At 42.7% G+C, this 24,032-nt stretch overlaps 1 protein-coding gene across 1 annotated transcript; it reads left to right on the forward strand.

Moving 5' to 3' along the window:
• Positions 1 to 1,225: 1,225 nt before the first annotated feature.
• On the forward strand, positions 1,226 to 18,062 carry inpp5jb (inositol polyphosphate-5-phosphatase Jb; the record flags this gene model as incomplete). The annotated part of the gene is made up of 13 exons (XM_080531478.1): positions 1,226 to 1,303; positions 6,552 to 7,086; positions 7,490 to 7,597; positions 7,845 to 7,953; positions 12,457 to 12,573; positions 13,393 to 13,568; positions 15,484 to 15,595; positions 15,774 to 15,883; positions 16,078 to 16,285; positions 16,529 to 16,666; positions 16,829 to 16,912; positions 17,036 to 17,140; positions 17,673 to 18,062. Exons 2-13 carry the CDS (start codon positions 6,566 to 6,568, stop codon positions 18,060 to 18,062), a joined length of 2,178 nt encoding a protein of 725 aa, XP_080387604.1. The 5' UTR covers positions 1,226 to 1,303; positions 6,552 to 6,565.
• Positions 18,063 to 24,032: the final 5,970 nt, after the last annotated feature.

Genomic DNA, 24,032 nt, shown 5'->3' on the forward strand with positions numbered 1-24,032 from the left:
GTGGAAGCTCTGACAAATGATGTGCCTCAAAAATGTCAATGTTCAGATACACCTGCCTTCAGATAATACAGCTGTGAATAATGGCTGCATAATCCACCCTTAAAAATAATTAAGGCTAACACAGTTTGACGTTCATGAATTTTACAGAGGTCACAGTGATTTAGAAAGTCATTAGTCTGTGGGGAAGAGGAACCCTGGGATGTCACCTGGGTTGCTTCTGGTGTCACCAGTAACAGAGTCACAATGAAGCAGCTTCCCATTGATGAAGATGTTTGTTAAACAGACATTTTATTGGAATAGGAGATAACATATATTATGTGTTGATTTGGTGTTGATGCTTGTCTAGTCAAATGGTAGATGGTACAGTCTTTCACACAGGAGAACCGGGTTCGAAGAGTCTACAAACAAATATAGTCACTCATACCAGTAACTTATATACTAGTCCACATAACATGAGACAAAATCAAGTACAGTATGTAGTAGTAGGGCCTAGGCTACTAATAATTTTACATTTAAGAATGGGAGAAGACAGCACGCGTGCGCATACCTCTTCTTTTTTTCCCTTCAAATGGTGGCAGTCTGTAACCTTATAGCAGAAGAAATTAAGAAGTAGAAGCTACACATAGTTCTGCTGATTAATTCTCGTCATTGAAGATTGGCATTCAAGTCGCCACATTGCGCGTCATTGAGCAACCTTCACGGTTGTTCACACACATAACCACTGTGCGGCAGTAACGCTTCGTTATCTCTGCTGTCTGTAGCCTATCAAAGAGACACTAAACACTACAGGACAGAACCGTATTGATGGCGTAGGGACAAGTTGCTTACGGAAGCGATCGAACGGATTGTAATTTGAAGGACAGGTTATTATCACACAGTTTCATCGACGCTGCATTCACACAGCAGTTTGGCACAATTGCTTTGTCGTCATTTGAAACGGACATACCGCTAGTGAGTGGTAACGTACGCTTGTTTTGTTTATGAAATGTATCCGTCGCTCGTGCAGAGAGTAGAATCTTGCAATACTCAACTTGGAAGAGCACCTGCGTTCTGACGTCGTCAGTGTGGAACACGCCGGGATGCCAATGCTTCCATGTGAGGAAGGGCTACAGGCAGGGCTTTCATCGTAGTGATATTGTTGTAATCGGTAAGGCTCTGTCAATGCTCATCCTCTGAGAAGCCGTAAGTACAGTAATAGCTTGGACTTTGCATCCTCTGGAGAGGTTTGCTGAAGAACCAAGTCTTCATCTGAAGGGTCATTTTGTCGCCCATCACCAGTTCATCTTGCATCGTGACTAAACAGGTAAATACGTTTGTTTTCTTATCATTTCGTTTTAAAAAATAGAAATAGATGTCATGGCACAGTCGACTAGAGCACAACATAGCCTAAAGAACATTTTTAAGTCCTAATCGGTCATTCATCTTCAGGCATTTAAGCAGGTCCTCACTGAACATCCAGAATTGGACAAACCTGGTTATTACAAACTGTAGGTAAAAATGTATATTGGCTCAAGATTAAATATAGTCATAGCCTTATAACGCTGTGTTATTATAACAACAAGAACAAGCTAGGTTGAGTGCTCTTGTTTACATTATCCATTTAGTTTATTTATTTGAAAATGAATGAAAGGCACTATTGTCTTTTTGGTACAAATCATATTATGTTAATTGGACTTCTATGTCACATGAATTTCGTATATTTCTGTTCACAATAGGTATTTTGTGTCATTGTGTATAGCTGCCACTGCATGACATAAATGACATTTCTCTCCTTCATGTCTGTTTCATCCTCAGACCCAGTCTCTGATTTAGTTCCATCCTCAGCCTCTGAATTAGTCCCATCCTCAGGAAGCAGCTCACAGGAGTCTGACTGAGCCTGTATGGAAAGATATGAAAGCTCAGCAAGTAGTCTGGAGAGTGATTGTTTATATCAACAAACCCTTACAATTGGAGGTAAAATCCAATAACATGATCCAATAACATGCCTATTTGACATAGCCATTACATGCCTATTTGACACACCCATCCTTTCAGTTTTTTTACATGCTTGTACGCAGGTTTACTTAATCTATTTCACGAATCACAATCATGTTATTATATGGCACACATACACAGACGCAAACACAGAAACGCTCTCTGACTCTGTCTTTATCTCATTGACACACACAAACATGCTCATGCCTGAGATAACATCTGAGACTGCGAGACATCAAATTAAATTGACCTTCATTTTTTCCCATCACAATGCCCTTGAAATAGAAGTCGAATTAGGCCACACAAACGACAACTGGCCTCATTCATTTATAGCTTCAGTTTCCCGGAGAAGTCCATGATCTAGATATTTGAACTATAGTTATTGGACTGTAAAACTTTAGAATGCAACACCTTTCTCACTTTGGCAGATCCATTTGTATAGATTTTTTTGTTTGTCACAGAAACAGTAAGTGTTGATTTATTGTTCATTTAAACAATAACATAATAGTAATAATAATAACAGCACAAAACAAAAGCAGTTTGTGTATACTTTGCAGAGTGTATGGTTTCCATACCACGCATGCACACAAACACACACGCACACGCACACGCACACACACACACACACACACACACACACACACACACACACACACACACACACACACACTCAATCTTAATGCATGTGTTGTGTTGTCGCATTCTCTGGCAAGGCCCTTTGAAGGGATTTCATATTTCTCATTAAAAAGATAGCAGCGGGGCAGAAGGGAACACTTGGGCATTTAATTGACTTCATAAGCCTTTAATTCTACTCGCATGCCTGCATTAGTCCTTTAGATCCATGGGGCCTATGTTCCAGTCAACCAAGCACAGTGTGTCCTCCTCGTGGATTCACTTGTGTGTCCTCCTTGTGGATTCCATCAGCAAGTTGCGGGCTCTTACATCAGTTTCAAGTTTGATTGTTATGTCACATTACTCAAGTGTCAGAGAGTCAATTTTAGGCTTCGAGGGCTTGAGGATGTGACCCAGTCTAGCAGGGTCTTAATGTGGGAGATGCTGCCTCCTAGTAGCACTAGGACCTTGAAGAGCCTTCTACAGCTGTGGCAGCTGGAGGTGGCAAGTCTGTCAAGGACATCATTTGTATCCCTGTCAGGCGGGACATATGGCCCTGGAGGCCCGCAGACCAACAAGCTTTTCAGCTGTAATTTCAACAATAAACACTGGAGATGTGAGATGAATGTGATCAGGCTGATCAACATGAATGAAAGTCCACCACTGTTCAGGAATGGAACTGAGTGGCTATGATTTCGGTAATGATGGGCTACATCAGGACTTATGTAGCCAGTACCTATTCTGTATGACTTCATTCAGAATAACCTTGAAGAGAATGACAGACTTAGCTATTTGACATTTGGATCCAAAGAGACACATACCATTTCTGGCCATTCAAAATAATCAGGAGTGACGCTTGAGGCAATGACTGAGGCGTGTTGTTTATTGTTCTACTGTGTATACCAGTGGCACAGGTGTACAGGTTTGCTGCTCTGTTCTCATGTGTTTGCCGTTAGGATTCTCTCTCTCCAATTCCCCTCTCTCTCCCGCCAAGGGGTGCATGTAAACATCATGACAGATTTGCTTTTAGGAAATCATTCCGCTCTCTCTCTCCCTGTAGAACGTCAGTGGAATGAGAAGTGGTTGCTGTCAGTGTCTGTCTGCCTATTCTAACGTGTGGTGCTCAGGAAAGTCATCTAGATACAGTAGCTCTCCGAAAAGCATTAAGCATTAAGCATGCTCCAAAAGATTCAGTATCTGAGGACTACACAGCAACACTTGAATAGGTACATTTTGATAAACATTTGCAAATGCATAAGAATAATACAGTGGTAACAATCTATTGACTTCTACTTCTCCCTTCTACCAGCTGTTTTCAAGTCAGTGTGGTTTCATTTTCTGGATAATGTTCTCAGACTTTTATTTTTGCTCACTACAAGTCATTCAATATTTTTGTACAAACCTCCATTGGGCTGCTGATAGTGATCTCTAGCTGCATGTGACAGCGGCCATGGGCACATTGACGTCACTGATAGTGACTGTAGTATGGTTGGATGAGGGGGGCAATAAAGAATACGTCAGCCTGCGGAGTGGTGGAGTACAAGTGTCAAATTAGAGCAGAGAGAGAACAGAGGGAGAGGGTGAGAGAAATCGCAAAGGGGTAATTTTAGGTATGGAATTAGATAGACAGACGGGCAGAGTTAAAGGGATGTTTAATAGAGCATGGAGATGGGGAAGAGGCAAACTGGAGGAGAAAGAAAGAGAGAGAAATAGGATGTGTGGGACGTAGGAAGGGAAAAAACGGCAGAGGAGATTGAAACAAATGATGAGTAAGATTGAAAGCCAGTGGAGAGGATGGAAAGAGTGGAAGAGATAAAGGAGCGGAAGAGAAGGGGATCGAGGCATGGAGAATAAGATAGTGTCAGAAAGGATTTGTACACAAATGAAATGGGGAGGAAAGAAAATTACATAGTTTTATGATTTAGAGACAGAGGATGTTGTCACTGAAGGAAGAATCATCTCGGCTGTCTCTCTTTTATGCCCTAGCTCGTTTTATACCCACCCTCTCCCACGTGTGCCCAATCACCACCCACCCTCCCTCCCCATTTCCCCTCAGAAACACCATACATGGACTATAGGCATGTGCCCAGGGAGCAGACTATTGGTGCGCACAAACATCGCCATGTTACTGGGCAAGCACAGCATGCACATGGGAACATGTGACTAGGACTGACCTCCAAGTCAAAGCTGTGGTTCAAGAAGGTCATGGGAATTATTGTGATTATAGTGAGCAGATAGGAATTGTTTTGGGGTTGAAAATAATAATAGGACGATCAATAACGAGGTGTATTTGGAAATGTGCCTGCAGTTCATGTCTTGACCTATTGTACTGGTCCTCGAATAGATGTGAAGTGGCAGCACATTTATATAGAGCTAATGGTGGCGATCAAACACAGTCATGTATATGAGCGTCACGTGTATAGCCTAATGTTTTGGATGATTGCCTGGCCGTCTTGGCAGTCAGAGGTGCCCTGTATCTTCTTGCCCAGTCTGAGACATGTCCTCACGTCTATATCTTACACTCACTGTCACTCAGTAATGGGAATGGGCAGGGCTCCAAACTGGCCCTGAGTCAGTTCTCTGTGCCTCAGGGACACTCACAGGCCAGAGGCTGCATCATACACGTGCTCCCTTGTTTTCCTTTGAAGTCTCTCTTTTTTTCTCTCTCTCTCTCTCTGTTGCTCTCTACTGTATGTCTCTCTCTCGCTATATCTCTCTCCCTGTATCTGTTGTTGTTGTTGTTGTTGTTGTTGTTGTTGTTGTTGTGGCCATGCTGTTGGGTTGGGTTGGGTTGCGGACCCTGCAGCAGTCCCCCAGGCTTGTTTCTAGCAGGTGTTCTGAGCTGATATGAACTGACTCTGCATCTCTGTGGTTACCGGGGGGAATTACAGGCGGCTCGGGTACAAAGAGAGAGGCTGATAAGCAGCACCCTGCCTTTCTTGTGCAGATTCTGTTTATGAGTTAGTCCAACAAGAGCTGTGGGAGGTGTGAAGAGTGTGAGAGCAGAAATAAGAGTGTGAAGTGGGTGCACTCTCCTTCTCTTCTTTCTTTCTCTCTCTCTCTTTGTCTTTTTCTCCTCCTGGAGGACTTAATTACCTGTTTCTTGCACTCTCAGCCACCCACGAAAGTGCGGCGGGCACTCAGGGCTGACATTATATTGGCAGATCCAACACCCTGGTAACTGGGGGAAGGACTCAATCATGGGAACAGCTGAAAGCTAACACCACTCCACCCCCTATCAGCAGATTTGTAAAAAAAAAATCGCCTACTGTTTAGAATGCCAATCTTTTTTTTTAATTGTTATTATTATTGGTCATTGGTTTTAACAATCATTATTACAATCAACATAACACAATTAACAATTACTAGACTAAACATACTCATGAACGTGAAAATATCCATCAATTCCTTTCCTATGACCAAAGTATTTCCTTTTTCTTTATATTAAGTAAAACAAAATAGCGAATGAACTTGGGGAGCTCTCACCTTACATATCACAAAGAATAGAAAAAGATTAAAGTAAAATAAACAAAATTACATCACCCTCTCATGTTCTTTTAACACTAGAACCGACATGGGTGGGGTCATTTGACCCTGTGAGTAATTCTTTTTGCACTTGATGAAATTTCAGGACCCTCATTTCATGACTTTTCCTAGATATGTGCGTTCTACCACCCAGTATCTTTACATTTTTTAAATCACATCAGGATAAGCTAGTATGAAGCTATTTAGCAGTTTTTCTGTGTAGGAGGCAGGCAAATTTAGGTGTTCGCCAACTAGTGGTCGTTGTGTGTAAATGGCAGCTTTACATTGTAAAGGTCATTTGACCTCTGAGGCGGCTCTTATAGTAGGTAAAAAAGGCACGGCTGTTCTAGTGTTTACAGTTCAACAAAAATCTGACCGTAAAGGTTTAACATATCCCGTCCATTTAGAATGCCAATCTTAATGCCCCTGTTGTTTTTCAGTGAGTTACTGAGAGATGGAGCCAGAAAACCAGAGCCAAATCCAGACACAGCCTGAGAACCCATCTGGACCAGCAGATGTTTCAACACCTACTCCAGCACTGCCAGGCACAGACACCACTGCCTCAGCCCCTGCCCCTCAGCCCCCAGCCCCCGTTAGGCCTCGACGACCTCAGAGGACCCCAAATGTAGAGGGCTCTGTAGATGTCTTTGAGCCCAAACCTGAGCCTCCAGAGGCCAACCAGGACCAAGACACCCCTGATGCTCCAGCTGGGGCTAGTCATCCTAAACCCCTGCGGCACGGCGCAGCCAAACCCCCCAGAGAGCAACCAAACCCCACTGAACCCATGCTGATGGCTGGCCCTAAAGTCCCAAGCCACCATCCGGGAGCACGGAGCCCCATCTCAGTGAGGGCTGCCTCAGTGCCCCATCCCCCGTCCTCCAGGCCTGTACCTCCTCACCTCCATCCTCATGCCCAGAGGGCCTTTTCCGTGGCAGGCACCGCGGATACACCGGCCCAGACTGTGGAGGACTTCAGGTAAACGCCAATCTCTGTGTGTTGAGTAAGGGCTGCTTACAGCGGAACATTTTTAACACAAAGAGAGAAATAAAGAAAATAGCATACCTAAGTACTACGTGAATATATTAAACTTTTACTGAGGTGACTCAGTGACATTGAAGTGACTTAGGTGACTCAGTCATTTACTCAGTGACAGTGAAGGTTGACTTATTAACCACATAGACCTAGTGCCTGCTGCCTACTTGAGTACAGCCAGTGGAGAATGAGTACGCACCTACTGACTGCTCTCTCTCAAGGTCTCCTCCTCTTCTCCCAAACCAATACAGTGTTTATTTGCCAAATTGTGTCTAGACGTTATTTGCCAAATTGTGTCTAGACGTCTGATGTGATTGTGAAATACTATGTTCCCTCTCCCTGACAGGGTGCACATCATCACATGGAATGTGGGGTCTGCTATGCCGCCCGATGACATCACTGCCTTGCTGGGGTTGAACGTTGGTGATGGAAACACAGACATGTATATCATTGGGTGAGCATCTTGTGGTGGCGTGGCGGTCAGCCAATCCACTCCTCATTGCCAAGTGTACCTCTCTTGACTGATCCACCATCCTCCCTCCATAGACAGTTCCCTGGGTTATGGATGTTAGGGTTACTGTTGAGCAACACGTATACTGTACCACTCCATCATTTTAGATGTTGCTGTATCCCCCATCATGTTAATTCTATTTCATCTACCCCCATAATGACCGTGCGCTGACTGGGTGCTGCTCTCTCAGGCTTCAGGAAGTGAACTCCATGATCAACAAAAGGCTGAAAGATGTACTCTTCACAGACCAATGGAGTGATGTCTGCATGGAAAGACTCAGCCCCTTTGGATACATACTGGTCAGTAAAGGGTTGGCTATTACATATACAGTACATGAATGTACAGCGCACCATAAACATTCAAGCTCCCCTACACATTAATAACTCTCAGAGTTGACATACACAGAACATATAGGTTTTGTGGGAGCCAGTTTCTGTCCCTGCTGCTCAATTGGATCATATCTCTCCCAGAGCATGTGATGTGTGTAATATGTGCAAGCATAGTGGAGCGGATGGACGGATGACTTCAAACAAGCGTGCAGTGTTGGTTTATCTTTTATCTTCCTCTGTCTGTCAGGCTTGAAAACAAACACTCAAACAGTCTCTCTCTCTCTCTCTCTCTCTCTCTCTCTCTCTCTCTCTCTCTCTCTCTCTCTCTCTCTCTCTCTCTCGCTCTCTATGTCTCTCTCTCACACACACTCACATACCATATGTGCACACACACAATTCTGTGGCTTATCTTGAGCCCCTCACCCAACGGCATGCTGCAGCACTATTGGTCAGGGAACACTTTTCATCCGTTTCCAATGTGCTTATTTACACTCTACAACCAGCTAACGTGTGTGTGTGTGTGTGTGTGTGTGTGTGTGTGTGTGTGTGTGTGTGTGTGTGTGTGCGCGTGTATGGGGACACAGCTGGGGTACTGTGGTTGGTGTCGGCCTAACAGGGTCTAACACATTGTTTGGCCCTGCTGGAGTGCTGAGGCGGACAGCATGAATCAGCTGCAGAGTACAGAGAGCCAGACAAGCGTCTCCCAGGGTGCTGGTTTATTTTTGGACCGTGCTGATGGGTCTCTGACAGTGAGACTGATGCTGTCCCCCGGCCATCTCATACCCTGTTTGACTCCAAACCTTCTTAGAATGTTGCTTATGACGACAGCTACTGTATATGTTTGTGCACATGTGCATGGTTCTTTATTGTGGGGATTTTGTGTATTGTATATTTGATGGTAGCTGGTGAAAAGGGGAACAAGTTGGCAACCAATCCAAATGTTCTGACTTTTATTCAGAAAAATGTAATGTAGTCTGTGGTTTGAGGATGCTTTCCAATATTTTTTTGAATTGTTTTGTGAGCCTGCTAACAATGTAAAGTAGTGTTATAGTTAACTAGTTAGAAGTGGAGATTACTCACCAAATCCATTGCACTGCAAATTTTGGCTCGACTAGCAAGTGTGTGATGTGATTTTCAACAATGTTGAAATGTATTTATTTTCAAATTTTTCGGAATAAAAGTCCAAGCATTTTGTCGGTTGCCGACTTGATCCCCCTTTCACCAGCTGCCGTCACATAGGTGACACAGTCTGGTCATTCGGGCCGCAAGTCGGCAACCAATCAAAATGTTCAGACTTTTATTTTGAAACACGGAAATACATTTCAACGTTGTTGAAAATCTCACTAGTCAAGCGAAACTCCCCACTGCTACCTAGTTAACTATAACACTACTTTACATTATTAGCAGGCTCACAAAACAAGCTGTGTTAGTTGACTAGCGAGTGTGTCATTGATTTTCAACAACGCTGAAATGTATTTACATTTTTCGCAAGAAAAGTCTGAACATTAAATCGGATGCTGACAGACCGTGTCACATAAGGACAGATCTGTGTAAAAGGACCCATGGGGACCAAAATGTGAAATTTATCAGAGCATATCAAATTGAGTGTCAAATGAAAGCTAAGTGTCTGTAATTTGGGGAAATCAAGTCAGAACATTTCTCAACTATCTTAAGAATAGGGATAAGCAAAGGCTTTGACTTCTGGTCAAACATGGAAAAGAAAACCTCTACCAGAAAAAGTCTTTAAAGGTGTATAGAAAAAACATCACACTTTAGTATAGACCCCGGCAACTAATATAAACACTTCTATTTTGTTTTAGCTCAACAACCAAAACAGATTTTTTTCAAACTCAAGCTATCATATCATAGCTAACACTCTGCAGACATATTTAAATCTTAATTTGGGTTAGGGTTAGAGTTAGAGTTTTGGGTAAATGTGGTTTCAGTTACGAACCCATGGAGATTTTATGGTCATTAAGTACATGACCAAACATTGAATCTGTACTGACCTTAAAGTGCATGAGTTTTAGTTTTTTCTACAATTGGGATTGTTAGAAGTAGTCCTTGTGCATGGAGTTGTATGATAAAATTGATTCCCACCATCAGTCTGTTACCATGGAATTTCCCATATCAACTGTCTTTATGTCTATTAGAAGTTGAACCATGACAGTGCTACAGTAATAGTCTGCCGTGTCCAGAATGAGGCATGTTGGACTGAGTGACATTTTACATTGTTTACATTTAGCAGACGCTTTTATACAAAGCGACTTACACCATTTGTGTAAAGTGTTTTGTCCATTTGTCTAAAGTAAGTGAATCATCTATACATCAGTTATCTTAAGCAAACATTTATGAAACACTACTTTCGTTGAGGGTACTGTATAGATAGAACACTAGTGGGGACACTGTCCCCACAATAGAATGAGGCATTTTGGACTGAGTGAGGTTTCCAGGAATGGCCAGTAACCTAACACTCCCCCTTCCTCTTCATGAGGTCATTGTCAGTAACATCCCTCTCCCTATACTACTACGCCTCCCTCACAACCTATGGTCAGACCCAGCAGGCCTTTGGATTAATCACAAGAATGCTTGACAATATCAATAATTCACCCCAGAACAAGCCACCTATCAATCAACATTTCCCTATCCAGCTACAGCTTTGGCAGCTGACTTATTAGTTGTCTGTTTGTAAACACTATCTCAACACAAGCAAGCAGTTTTAAGCAAGCAGATCCCACACAAATGTTGTTGTATTGTATCAACCTAACCAGTGTCCTGACTCTTGCTTATCATCAGCATAATGTCATAATTTCTCTTGTTACCCTCGACGTTCTCATAGACAAACCATTGGAAACATGTTTATGAAATGATATTGATTTTCTAAAAGAATAGAAAAAAAATGTAAGACCCCATTAATATTCTCATGGCCATTAGTGGACTAAAGGTTTCCATGAGCCTGGAATTACACTGGGTTTTATTTGCGCTTGACTTCCTCTGCAAAACTCCAGGGCTGCCCTGTTGACACTGTGGCTAACAGCGCATCTCAGGCCTAAGTCATGCGCACACACACACACACACACACACACACACACACATGGCCACACATACACACACATTGCCTCACACACACACACACACACACACACACACACACACACACACACTCACTCATGCCTTGGGGCCCCTAATGTCTTTCCTATTATCAACCCAAAATGTGGTTTGGCAGCCTTCAGGAGCACGTTGAGAATGTTCAGAAATGTTTTTGTTTTTTACTGTATACACATAGGCACACACAGTCAGACACACGCACACACACATACATAGACACACACACATTTTCATTGTGTCCACACGTAGAAAAACACAAACCAAGTCCAGTTTATGGTTCAATAGAGGCATTACGCAACTAAGCCCTCTGAGTGGCCAGTGAGTGTGCAAGCGAGAGGGGCCTTCTCTCACGTGGAGATGTGTGCCTCCATTACTGCCTTCAGGGCATCACAGGCAGAGGAGAGAGCCCAGGCTTCTGAGGACTGAGGTTGGGGGTGGGGTGTTTGCTGGTGAAGGGGAAGAGAACAGCATAAACATCCAGTATCAAGTAAGATGTGCAATCTAGTCCCTTTGGCTTGTTTACATCAGGACACGTGCATGTCATATCCCTATCACCTTTATTTTAAGCTCTTCTTAACAGACTGATATAAGCACAATATTTTGTATACCAACATGATGCAACATTTAAACAGCGTATTATACAACAAAACTGATTACTGTAACTAGTTGTTATATAAGAAATTAGGTGATAAAAAAGTATATAATTTTACTGATATAAACTCCGAACTAGTGATGGCTTGTGATGGAGGTTCAATATGAAAATGCAAGTGCAGTTCTATCTGGTTTGTTGGGGTGTATGCTGCATCATGGTTTCCACTGTGCAAGATTGTCAGTTCATGCATCATGTTATTTCCATACTTGGGTGTACTTCTATGTAGACATAGAAGATGGACTGCTGGCTATGGCCTCCTTTATGTTCACTGCATCATGCAAAACAGTGGGAGAGCGGGGCCACGGGACCCTGCAGGGCACAATCAAATATCAGGAGAGATAGAGACACACACTGAAAGAGAGAGACCGCACTGCTACAGAGCAGTGATGGATACACACAGTTAGCTGTGCTCAAACAGCCCACAGAGATAGCTTATGTAAACTCTGCTATCAGAAACAGAGAAGGTTATTTGCATACATTACAGTAATCCCATTGACTGCTATGGTATGATAATGGACGAATGAATCAACTCAGAGATGGCTGTGTTCATGTCTGAGGTCCATTTATTAGAAGACTTTCGGCAGTCATGTTTGAATTGATAAGCAAGACATAAACAACCACTAAAAATACCTCACAGTGTATTTCATTCTCTCCTTCTCTCTTTCCTTTCCTCTATCCCTCTCCCTCCCTCTCTCTTGTCATATCTCTCACAGGTGACGTCCCAGAGGATGCAGGGGGTGTTGCTGCTGGTCTTTGCTAAGTACTTCCATCTGCCCTTCCTTAGAGGGATCCAGACGGAGACTACACGGACTGGCCTGGGGGGCTACTGGGTAAGAAACCTGCTAAGACCCGTCTCACTGACCCGTTCAACCCACCACACTGGCAAAGACAGTATTAACACACTAGCCTAGACATTGTATAGAAGTATGTCAACCACTGAACTGAAATGCACAATTAGGCAGACTCTTTACAGCTTATTAATGTATTTAGCAGGGAATGTTGTTTAGGTGGGTTGTACCCAAAGCGTGCCTTGATGTCTGCTGTGCTTTTGATGTCCAGAAGGTGGTGCTTTAGTATTCTCGCAGCAGGAGTGTAGATGGGACCACTTTGATTTAATCTGCTCTTCAAGAACTTCATATGATTTAGTGTCTAGAGGGAATGAAAGCCCTTGATCAAAGCGTGCAGGGAAGTCTCTGCCTTGCTTGCTGGGAGATACATAGAGGTCCATGTTGTAGTGCAGTGTGTAATCTTGTGTAAGACTTTCTATTGTTCTCCCTGTATGAACCCTGATAAGCATCAGCACATACTGCATATTTTCTTCCGCTGTGTCATCTCTTATAATTTAGTCAGAGCAGTAGAGAGCAGCAGCTCCATCCTGCCCACACAAAGACCACTGCAAATAAAATATTGATAATAATGTGATGCACTGGTCATTAGTGTATTGGTACACTTCCTGTTTACACACAGGTTTCTGTCGCTAGACTGGATCTCATTCCATCATTCCATTGCTGCATTCTCTCCGTCCTATTCCACTAACTATATTATTCACCTTTTCTATCCTTTCTTCAACTCTGTTCTGTTCATCTCTTCCCCTGGCTCTACACCTCTGTTGTTTGTTTCTCTCTCTTCTCTCTATGTCCCTGTTTTAGGGCAATAAAGGGGGTGTGAGTGCACGCATGTCTGTGTTTGGTCACACCATCTGCTTCCTGAATTGCCACCTGCCGGCACACATGGAGAACTCGGAGCAGCGCATGGAGGACTTTGAGAGCATCCTACAGCAGCAGCAGTTTGAGGGCCAGGCTTCTACAGGGGTGCTCGACCACGAGTGAGTTCAAACATTGGTTAAAGGAATAATTAGCATCAGAGTGTGTGGCTTTCTTTTTCTATCTTTTTAAGTCTCACACACCAGCCTGTCTCACACACCAGCCTGTCTCACACACCAGCCTGTCTCACACACCAGCCTGTTTCACACACCAGCCTGTTTCACACACCAGCCTGTTTCACACACCAGCCTGTTTCACACACCAGCCTGTTTCACACACCAGCCTGTTTCACACACCAGCCTGTTTCACACACCAGCCTGTTTCACCTGCCAACTTGCACCTCTCCTTGCTTTTTTTTTTTTAACACTCAATCTAAATATAGCCACAAGTGGAAATGAAGGGCGCAAGGGTTAAGCTCAAATTTGCTGCACATCTCTGTTATGGCACTGTCTCAAAGCACACTAACTTTGAGATTCATTAGACTAACAATCTGGCATAGTCCTATTTGCTGTTATCATGTATGGTACATACTAATGTGCAGGTAGCTGTGTATTTTTAGTATGAACGTGTCCTTCGCAAACTTGGCAGGGACTGGTATAAGCATACTACGTCATTTTTTTATGTCAATCGGAGTTACAGTTCATGAGAAGATTTTTATGTGTTATTTTTTTATATTTTTAAGGAAACCTAACCCCAGAAACCAACTTAATGTAGGTATCTGGGGTCCCCAAAACATGTCATTGATGTTTTCTGCTGAAAATACCACTCAGATTTTAATTCTAAATGCCTCTAAATGCATCTGTTTCAGTCCTTTTCTAAAATTTGTTTTTCAGATTTTATCCCCTTTTTCACCCAATTTGGTAGCCAATTGAACCCAACCTAGCATCCAATTATCCCCTGCCTATTGCGTAGGATCCGCCGCACGACCCCGTGGCCGGCAGTCCCAGAGGAGGGCGCCAGGCAGACTAGCTGACTGGCTCCTCGAGCCCAGTACCGTTACTCCAGCACCAGACGGGGGCGGTGTTGCGCGACGGATCCTTGTCCGGAACTACTCCTATACCGCCCTCGGGAGCGGCCGCCCAATATGTCGCTCCCCGTGTGTGCCCCAGCCATATCCGGATCTGGCGAGCTGGTGTTTCAGTCCTTTTCTGGACAGGCCATTTCACGGGTCATCTGTGTGGCAGCGCAGCAAAAAAACACACGGTTCCCGGGGGAATCAAAATAAAAACCAAATATCCCAGTGTTCCCCACAAAACAATGAAATGCATATTTCATGAATTATGGTGCTGATTCATTTTCATCTAGCGTGGGAACTTTTCGTTCTCAAACTTGTTACGGACTGGTACATACTTATGTACCAAGTTTCATGTCGATCAGACTCTTACGGTACATTGGAAGACAAAATTCTAAATAGTGGAAAATCTATCTTTTCAGTCTAAATAGCTTTTTTGTTCGTCTTGAGGAGCTGGATTTGCCAGTGTTGATTTGGTTCAAAACGTATGGCCTCTCAAAGCTGAAAAACGTATTAAAGTGGTGCTTGCTTGACGGATGAATGCATCTCTTCCTTATCTTCCGCAATAGACTGAAGACCCATCTCTTCAGGCTCCACCTCCTGAAACCTCTCCATTCTGTTGAGTTTGTCTACTGTATATACAAAAACAAATTTAAAAAGTAGCATTATGACTGCCTATGGCCCAAGCAGAGATGACTTTTCTTGCGATGACTGATGGATAGATGATTCACTTGCTCAGACAAATGTGTTTGTTGTAAGTCGCTTTGGATAAAGGCATCTGCTAAATGCCAAAAATTTAAGTGCAAATGTCTTACGACTAGGCCACCCGAAACCTCTACCTCAGCAGCGTGTGTGCGTTGAGGTATCAGGTGTGGCCCAGGCGTAAGCCTCTTGGGCTGCTACAGTCCACCGGCTTTTGTGGCTCTTTTCACTGTGTATTTGTGAACTGTTCCTCTCCTCCAAAGTGTGGTGTTCTGGTTTGGGGATCTGAACTTCCGGATTAATGACCTGGAGATGCAGGCAGTGAAATCAGCCATTGATAACAACAAGTTGAATACGCTCTGGGAGAAAGATCAGGTGAGACACATATTCAACACATAGCTCTTGTACTGAGAATGTAATGTATAGTAAATGCCACTAGAGGGCAATCAAAGACCTGTTATGGGTTCATTGAGAACCTTAATGAGTTTCACTCTTCCTTTCATCTACTTCCTTTCATCTACCTCTATATTTTGTTTTATCCCACATTCTGCAGCTGAACATGGCCAAAGACAATGAGACCGTCCTGGAGGGTTTTCTGGAAGGGCCTCTCAAATTCCCCCCCACATACAAGTTTGATGTGGGGACAGACACATACGATACAAGGTGATGACATGGGGGTCCACCTCTCATCTGCTTGACATAAAAAGCAAATGGGATGAGTGTTTTGATCATTGATCATCATAGTTGTCATCTTTTTTCTCTCTCTCTCTCTCTCTCTCTCTCTCTCTCTCTCTCTCTCTCTCTCTCTCTCTCTCTCTCTCTCTCTTTCTCTCTCTCCATCTCTAACTATCTCTTAGTGGGAAAAAGCGTAAGCCAGCATGGACAGACAGGATCCTGTGGAGACTGAGGGCCACCGTTCCCTCTGTCCCCGGCCCCAATGCTGGGAAGCGAGGGTCTATGTCTGGGCTGTCCAGTGGGACAAAGGTGACTCAGCACTTCTACCGCGGCCACCAGGAGTACACTGTCAGTGACCACAAGCCTGTCTCCTCCATCTTCACCCTGCAGGTGAGAGACACCAGGACACTGACATGCATCTCCCAACTGTTAACTGAGCTTTGACTGTACTCAAAACCTCTCCTGAAACATGTAATCATTGACTTTTCATATGTGCAAGATACATGTAGATTGTGTATGTCAGAGTGATAAGAGACTTGAACTATGTTATCATGGGTCAGCATCATGGTACTCATGTTGTAGTAGAATTATGTTGATGTCTGCTATCATACCGCTGTGTTTTGTTGTCTCTAGTTCCCATATAAGGTGGATATTCCCCTGGTCACACTCATAGTGGAGGATGAGTGGAATAGCATCTCTGACACCACAGCCATATTTAAGATTGCACCCAACTTTGCTCGCAGCTCCTGGGACTGGATTGGGCTGTACAAGGTATACACACTCTTAATATCACTCCTCTGATGATGATGTTGATGTTTAAAAGGCTCGCTGTTATCTCCATGACCTGTGAAGAGAAATCCAGATATTCAGATGGAGGTCATTGAGACACAAAGGGTTTTTATCAACAATATGTATTTTCCGATACCTCCTCAGGTGGGGTTCAAACATCACAAGGACTATGTAGGGTATGTGTGGGCCAAGCAGGAGGAGGCAGATTTCCAAAAACAAGAACACGAGGTAAGAAAGACTTTCATGAACACATATACATGAATCCAAGGTCATTCTTATGTTATTTTATGTCCTTCTCTTCTCGTACTCATTCCCTCTTCTTTCCTTCTATTTCTCTCATTACCTTTGCAGGTAACCTTTACTGAGGAAGAGTTGCCCAAGGGCTCAGGTGACTTCATCTTGGGTTACTATAGCAACAACATGAGCAGCATTGTTGGAGTGACAGAGCCATTTCAGGTGCTTACAATGATGCTATCGGTTGTTGTGTATGGTCAATATCCTGTACAGGGACCACAAAGTGGAATCAGATATTGCTGGAAGACATATTGAGCATTACTGTAAAACAGGGATAAGTCATTAAACTCTCCCTTCTTCTCCTCCTTATCACCCTCTTCATATGAACTCACTCCACTGCTACTTCCCTGTACTCCTTACCCTGATCCTCCCCTCCTCCTCATCTGCACTGTCAGGTCAAGTCAGGTTTTGTTTATTTGTTTTGTTTAACAACATTCTCATGTAGGTGCCCTTCTTGTCAGGATGAGATAGAGCAGTGTGTAGAGTGATGGCAATGGTGTAATCAGTGGATCTGTTGGAACGATATGTAAATTGGAGGGGTCGGTAGAGTTGCCGGTAGAGAGGAATTTATATGGGGCTTAACCAACCTTGCAAAACACTTCATTATGACTGCCACATATCCTCTAAAGGATTTCTTCTCCTCTTCCCCCACTCCCCCCTCCTCTTCTTGTCCCTCCTCCTTGTCATTCTGCAGATCCAGCTGCCCACCTCCAGCCCTGAAGCCAGCCCCTCAGACAGCTCTGATTTCAGCTCAGAGGACGACAGCACTGTGGTGAAGAACAAGTCTCGCAGTCCTAGCCCTGGTAAAGGCAAACATCGCAGCCGGCGCAGGCGCAGCCACAGCCGCAGCCACAGCCGCAGTTGCAGCCACAGTCGTAGTCGCAGTGGCAGCCCTGCACTGCCTAAAATGCAGGGTCTCAACCTGCGCCCCGGCTCACGCGATGGCTCACCCCATGGCACAGCTCTGGAGAACAGCTCCACCGATGGCCCACCAGAAGGCGCCCATGGGCAGGAGCAGCACCTGTCCCAGGCCCCCGCTCCTGGGGAGAAGCCCTCAGCTGAGGCTGGGGATGCAGGCTTGTGATGCAGCCCCTGTTATTCTGTTCTCAAATGGCCAACTCTGTGTGGTTTATTTATACATGCAATGTACCATATGTTTCCTTTATTGAAAATGTACATTTTCTGATACCATTTTTTCCAGGACTGGGTTGTTAAGAAGACTAATTTGTCATGTGTGTTTTTTCTTAAGCCGTTCACTCTCTCTTTTTTCAAATTTATATATCTCCCTGTATGTTCTCTCTCTCCTCTTTCTCACTCTGTCATTGTTCTCTCTCAGGCCTAGACAGTACAGGGAGTTGTCAGTTTAAGAAAAACCTCACATGACAGAAATATCACAGATCATCACCATATCCTAGTCTAAGAGAATTGGTTACTAAATACGTAACTAAATATGTTACTAAATATGTTTGATCTATAGCGCCGGTTGTTTCACAGAGATTTCGAAACAGCTTATGTATTACCAGTCTATTAGCCCTGGCGGCTTAGTCAGCGGTTTAGCATGTGTTCTGTGAATTCAAGGAAATGCTGTCTCGTGATGAGATGAACAATTAAATCGACTCACACAAGGAACATTCCTCACAAATAGGAATAATCCCTATTTGCTTTAACACAATTTTGGTCGGTCATTTCAATAAAGCATTATGTTCACTGCTACATACATTCTGGAGGGGGCCAGGTAACCAATGGAAAAAACGATGTTGTTCCACTGTATGTGCATGATTGAATACCATGAGAATGAGATCAGGAATATTAGTTCAACCAAGAAAACATATTCCAACATCAGTCTTTTTGGTAGTGTTCTGTATGCTGTATAGTACCAGTCAAACGTTTGGACACACCTTCTCATTCAATAGTTTTTCTTTATTTTTGTATTATTTTCTACATTGTAGATTAATACTGAAGACATTATGTAGTAAACAAAAAAGTGTTAAACAAACCAGAATATGTTTTATATTTTAGATTCTTCATAGTAGCCACCTTTTGCTTTGATGACAGTTTTGCACACTCTTGGCATTCTCTCAATCAGCTTCACCTGGAATGGTTTTCCAACAGTCTTGAAGGAGTTCCCAGAGATGCTGAGCACTGGTTGGCTGCTTTTCCTTCACTCTGCAGTCCAACTCATCCCAAACCATCTCAATTGGGTTTGGGTCGGGTGATTATGGAGACCTGGTCATGCTGATTGAGAGAATGCCAAGAGAGTGCAAAGCTGTCATCAAAGCAAAAGGTGGCTACTTTTGACTGGTACTGTATATGTGTGTCTGCCCTTCATGACACCCTTGAGTACGGAGCTCACCTCCTTACCGTAGGTCCTCTTGAGGAATGATATTTTCCAGAGACATAACAGCATGGGTGACAATTAAGATGAAAACATAAGGTGAAGAATGGCAATGTTCACCTTCAGGGTATTTTGCTGTAATTCCCTCTCCTTCTCAACTACCCTCCTCTCTCTCTCTCTCTCTCTCTCTCTCTCTCTCTCTCTCTCTCTCTCTCTCTCTCTCTCTCTCTCTCTCGTCCTTTCCCCTCTTCTCTATATTGTGGTGGTGATTAGCTGACACTGTTCTGTCGCTAGTAGTAATGTGTTGGATTGATAGCTTGTGGCCTCCAATGCACCACCCTATACACTTTGTACCTACGGACTGTTAGCTTAGGACAGTGTGTGCTGTTGTACTGTAACCTTATTGTCTGTGTGTGAGAGTGTGTGTGTGTGTGTGTGTGCGCGCGCGCGTGTCTGTGTGTGTTCATGTATGTATTGTATGTGCAGGTTTTTATGAAAGTAAGTGTGGGTGTGTATGTGTGTATCTGTGCGTCTTGGTTAGTGAGGCGTGTATGTGCTTGCATGATTTGCTGGACATACTGTACATTCCGGTACTGTGATTTTGTGCCGTTAAGTGCTGTTTTTGACTCCTCTTTGTAAAATATATTGCTGTTGAGAAGTGTTAGAAAAACACATAATGAGGACAGTGTAAAATCTCAATTCTATGCCAAATAGATGTATACTGTAGATAGATGAGAAAAGGTATGGATCAGTTTGCTTGCAGAACAACACAAAGGACTTATGTCTCTTTATTTTATTAATTCAGTTTCATTGTGTTTTTTATGCACATCATATTTTATTGATAAAAAACATGCAGGATATTGCAATGGAACGCTAGGTATGATAATAATCGTTTTTAAACTGTCAGATTGTCTAATTTACAGGATCATGGCACAACTACTGCAATGTAAAGGAGTATGATTGTTCAAGGGATCATTCTTGTTTTAGTGAGTATATTGTACTGTATCTATCAATGTAAAGCATGGCTATAAAGAGCGTTGATAGACGGGTGGTTTCAAGTGAAACAGAAAGAAGTTCCATTTCCAGTTTTTCAAGTTCTAGTTTTTTTCTCTTTGCCATACTGTATGTGCAATCAAAAATATGTGAATAGACTATGAAATGTTATTTCTTACACAGTCATTAAAGCAGATGAGACTATGGATGTGAAACGGGCAGATATCAAATATAGAACAGATGACAATCAATGCCAAAAAATATAATTTTATTTCAACATTGTCTATTTATTTTCTTAACGAATCATGTCAGATGAGCTTGAATTCTGCTGGCCAGTGCATAAGAATCATTTAAATCCAAAGGGTATACATCTAGTGATGAATATATATATATATTTCATTTTGTGTATACATACTTATTTGTTTGATATTTATTTAACTATTTGTCTATACTGTATATCCATGCACAGAACATGGTTGTGTGTGGAGGCGGTTGGTTAGTTTATCTGCTATTTCTTGTCAGGTAGTTTTTGTTTTCAATGTCGATTGTATTGGCTCTGCAAGATGTATGTGATTGGGATCGAAGTTGACTGTCTTGAAACTTTTTCACAACATTACAGCAACATTGTGAGAAGCTAGTTGTTGAATGTTGTCATCTGAAGATGGTGTATGGACTCTCCTAGGTGTCAGGTGTTGAGGGCTCAGAGGCTGAACCCCTCTGTCTTCTAGCTCAACATCTCTGTTCATAAGCTGTTAGAAGAAAAAATTAAACTCCTCTTCAAGCTGTGATGCTGGTCTGGTTCATGAATCTTTCTTTTGTTTTCAATCAGCCAGGTCAAAGTAAATTGACCTCTCACCAACATTGTTTGTTGATAACAAATACATTATTATTTTCTGTTACATTGTCACTACAGTATATCACATGTGCTCTACAACACACACCCCCAGGCATCATTTTCCATCAGAGGGATGAGATAATGAAGCAGCAATGCCATTTTCAGAGGCATTTTCTTCATTGGTGTATCAGGTTAGATTTACAATACTCATTGCTAACTAATTCTAAAGACCCAGCCAGCTGTACAGTATGTATATGGCACTATTGTAGCAAATAAAGGCAGAAGAGATGATCTTATTTAGGTGTAAAGGTCATTGTATGTGTGGGGAGGGGGTTCGGGGGGGCACCACAACCTCGAAAGGCTTCTGTTAAGTAATGTTATCTTAGTTACTGGGATACGTCATGCCCAGACCATGTCTCTGCTGAGCGATAACACCTGCATTATCATCACACGTTATGCAAGCTCCTGAGATTATCTTTAAGAATGTCTGCCCCAATCCGGTACGTTCAGGATGACTGAACTGTAGGTGATACACCGATTGAATGATTGCCTGGGGGTGAGAGGGCACTGACCAATAACACCTGTTTACTGCCTAAGAGCTCAGACTCTCACTTTTTTATTGATGGCTATTAGCAAACATGTCTCTGCAGTTGTTGTTTTTTAAACAGTCTTATATGGCATGTGAAAGATAATGAGTACAGCTCAACATAACAATGTGAGGTCAATAGCACAAATACTGCACATCATGCTTTGATCCTTTGTGAAGATACTGTCCACCTTGCACATTTTGGGCACTGTGTAGGACTGCCAACTCCCTGATGCAATACTGACCAAGTGTTGGGTGACTTGATGCAATACTGACCAAGTATTGGGTGGCTTGATGCAATACTGACCATGTTGGTTAGGTGACCTGGTTGGGTCACTTGGGAATACCAAAACAGATTGCACAACCCTTTACTTGAACACATGATTTGGTTTGGTCTTTATTGGAATTGACTTTAACATAATTCCTAAATGTGTTTATTATCTAACTAACTATTATCTATCTCTCTAATTATCTTCATAAAGAGGCAAAAAAAACGATTGAAATGGGACACAGAGGAACTCAACCTTTAGATAAGAAACAGTAAGCAAGTCTGGAATTCACCTGGAATTGGTGACACTGGACGTGATCTATTCACATTATCCTGCAAAGGGCATGATGATAATGAACATTATGTTTAAGTATATATAGGTTTAATTGCATATTTTCTCACTGCCGTGGGTATAGTGGAATTCCAGTTGTCTATGCTTCCTGATGCAACACTGGGCTGGTGTTGAGACAGTGAGGGACGTGGCAAAGGCAATGCCGTTGTGTGTCTGCCACAAGCCCAGGCACAATCCTTCCAAAAAGGCTTTGTCATTGTAAGTGGGGTGGCTGACATAGAGCAGGATGTTTTGATTACCACATGGCTTGATAATAGATGGTTGACTCATGCTATTATTCTGTTCTCTGCTCCTATTAGATGACTAGTGAATTGGAAAATTATCTAACTTAAGATGATGCTGCAGATTTCTTTTGTTGACTAAAATCTGCAAGGTCATTCTGATTTGAATTGTCCCTCCCGAGTGGGAGTCGAGTAACAATTGTCTGGCATTGGTGACACTCATTTCTATCACACGTGGCATTAAATGAAGGATGGGCACCATGATGGTCTAGTTTCTTGTCTGGTGTTGCCTGCTAATTATGTATACTCGTCTGCACACTGAGGAATCACATTTTTACTCTTTCTCATCCTTAGACATTATTGGATTCTGCCCTTAATGACAACCATCACCCCTGATGCCCAACCATGACCTTACTCAAGGCTGCAGTATAAACATTGTTTGTACATTCCTGAACTCCTCTTACCAAGTAATGAGGATTCATATGTAATCTCGCTGTTAATTCCATGTTAGCAGGGGAAATATTGCAAGATGAATAAAGGCCCCTCTTGATAAAAGAGGCCCGGCAGGACTATTATTGGAACCTCCTATAAGAGTGAGCCTTGAAAGAGTTGTGGGGCTCAACGCTCCATAGGTGTCAAATTATATAGGTCAAACAGATGGCAGGGGTGCCCCCCAATACACTTGGAGTAGGCCAAAACATACATCCAGCTGCCCCATGCCAGATTGGATTGCTTTACCGGGTAATACTTGAGTGTTACTCTGGATGCTTGTCATTTGATACTCCCTGATATACAGTGCATAATGTGGCAAAAACGAACTAAACTGACCGTGTACAATAGTTATGAGAGTATTCTTTTGTTTTTGTTTTTCAAAATGCAAACGCTGTATCACTGTAGCTGTTTTAAATTGTTATTTGATGGTTGTTGTTCAGTCAAATATTGGTTGGAATTAACAGTTTATTAGACATTGTAATGTGATGGTTATTTTTCAACGTTGACTTAAGTCATTTCTTGTTCATCACTTAATGTTGCTACACGATTGTCCATGGATTGAAAATTATGTTTTCTTAACATTTGTTGTTGATGGTCAGCATCAAACCATCTCACAGTTAAAAGTATTTTTAAAATGTTGGTTATTAACGTAAATACAACATTAAAAGTAATATTGATGTAACATAACCTTCCTAACCAAATGGATAACAAAAAAAACTCTGTATTTCACTTATCTCAGGAATGGTGTCAATAACATGAAGATATGACATATTTTACAATTAGGCTTACATTTTGCATTTTATTTAACTTAACTCTCTTTTTCTGTCCTCACTTCAACTCATAACCTCTTGTAAGACATTACAGTGCCTTACTTGCTGTGCCACCAGGTCAGTGCAAACACCCTCATACATATTGGGGAGACCACACAGTTTGCCAAAGTTGGCCTGAGCACTGTTAGATTGGATTAGATTA

This window comes from Nansenia antarctica (assembly GCF_963989245.1).
Source record: "Nansenia antarctica genome assembly, chromosome: 5".
NCBI classification, from domain to species: Eukaryota; Metazoa; Chordata; class Actinopteri; order Argentiniformes; family Microstomatidae; genus Nansenia; species Nansenia antarctica.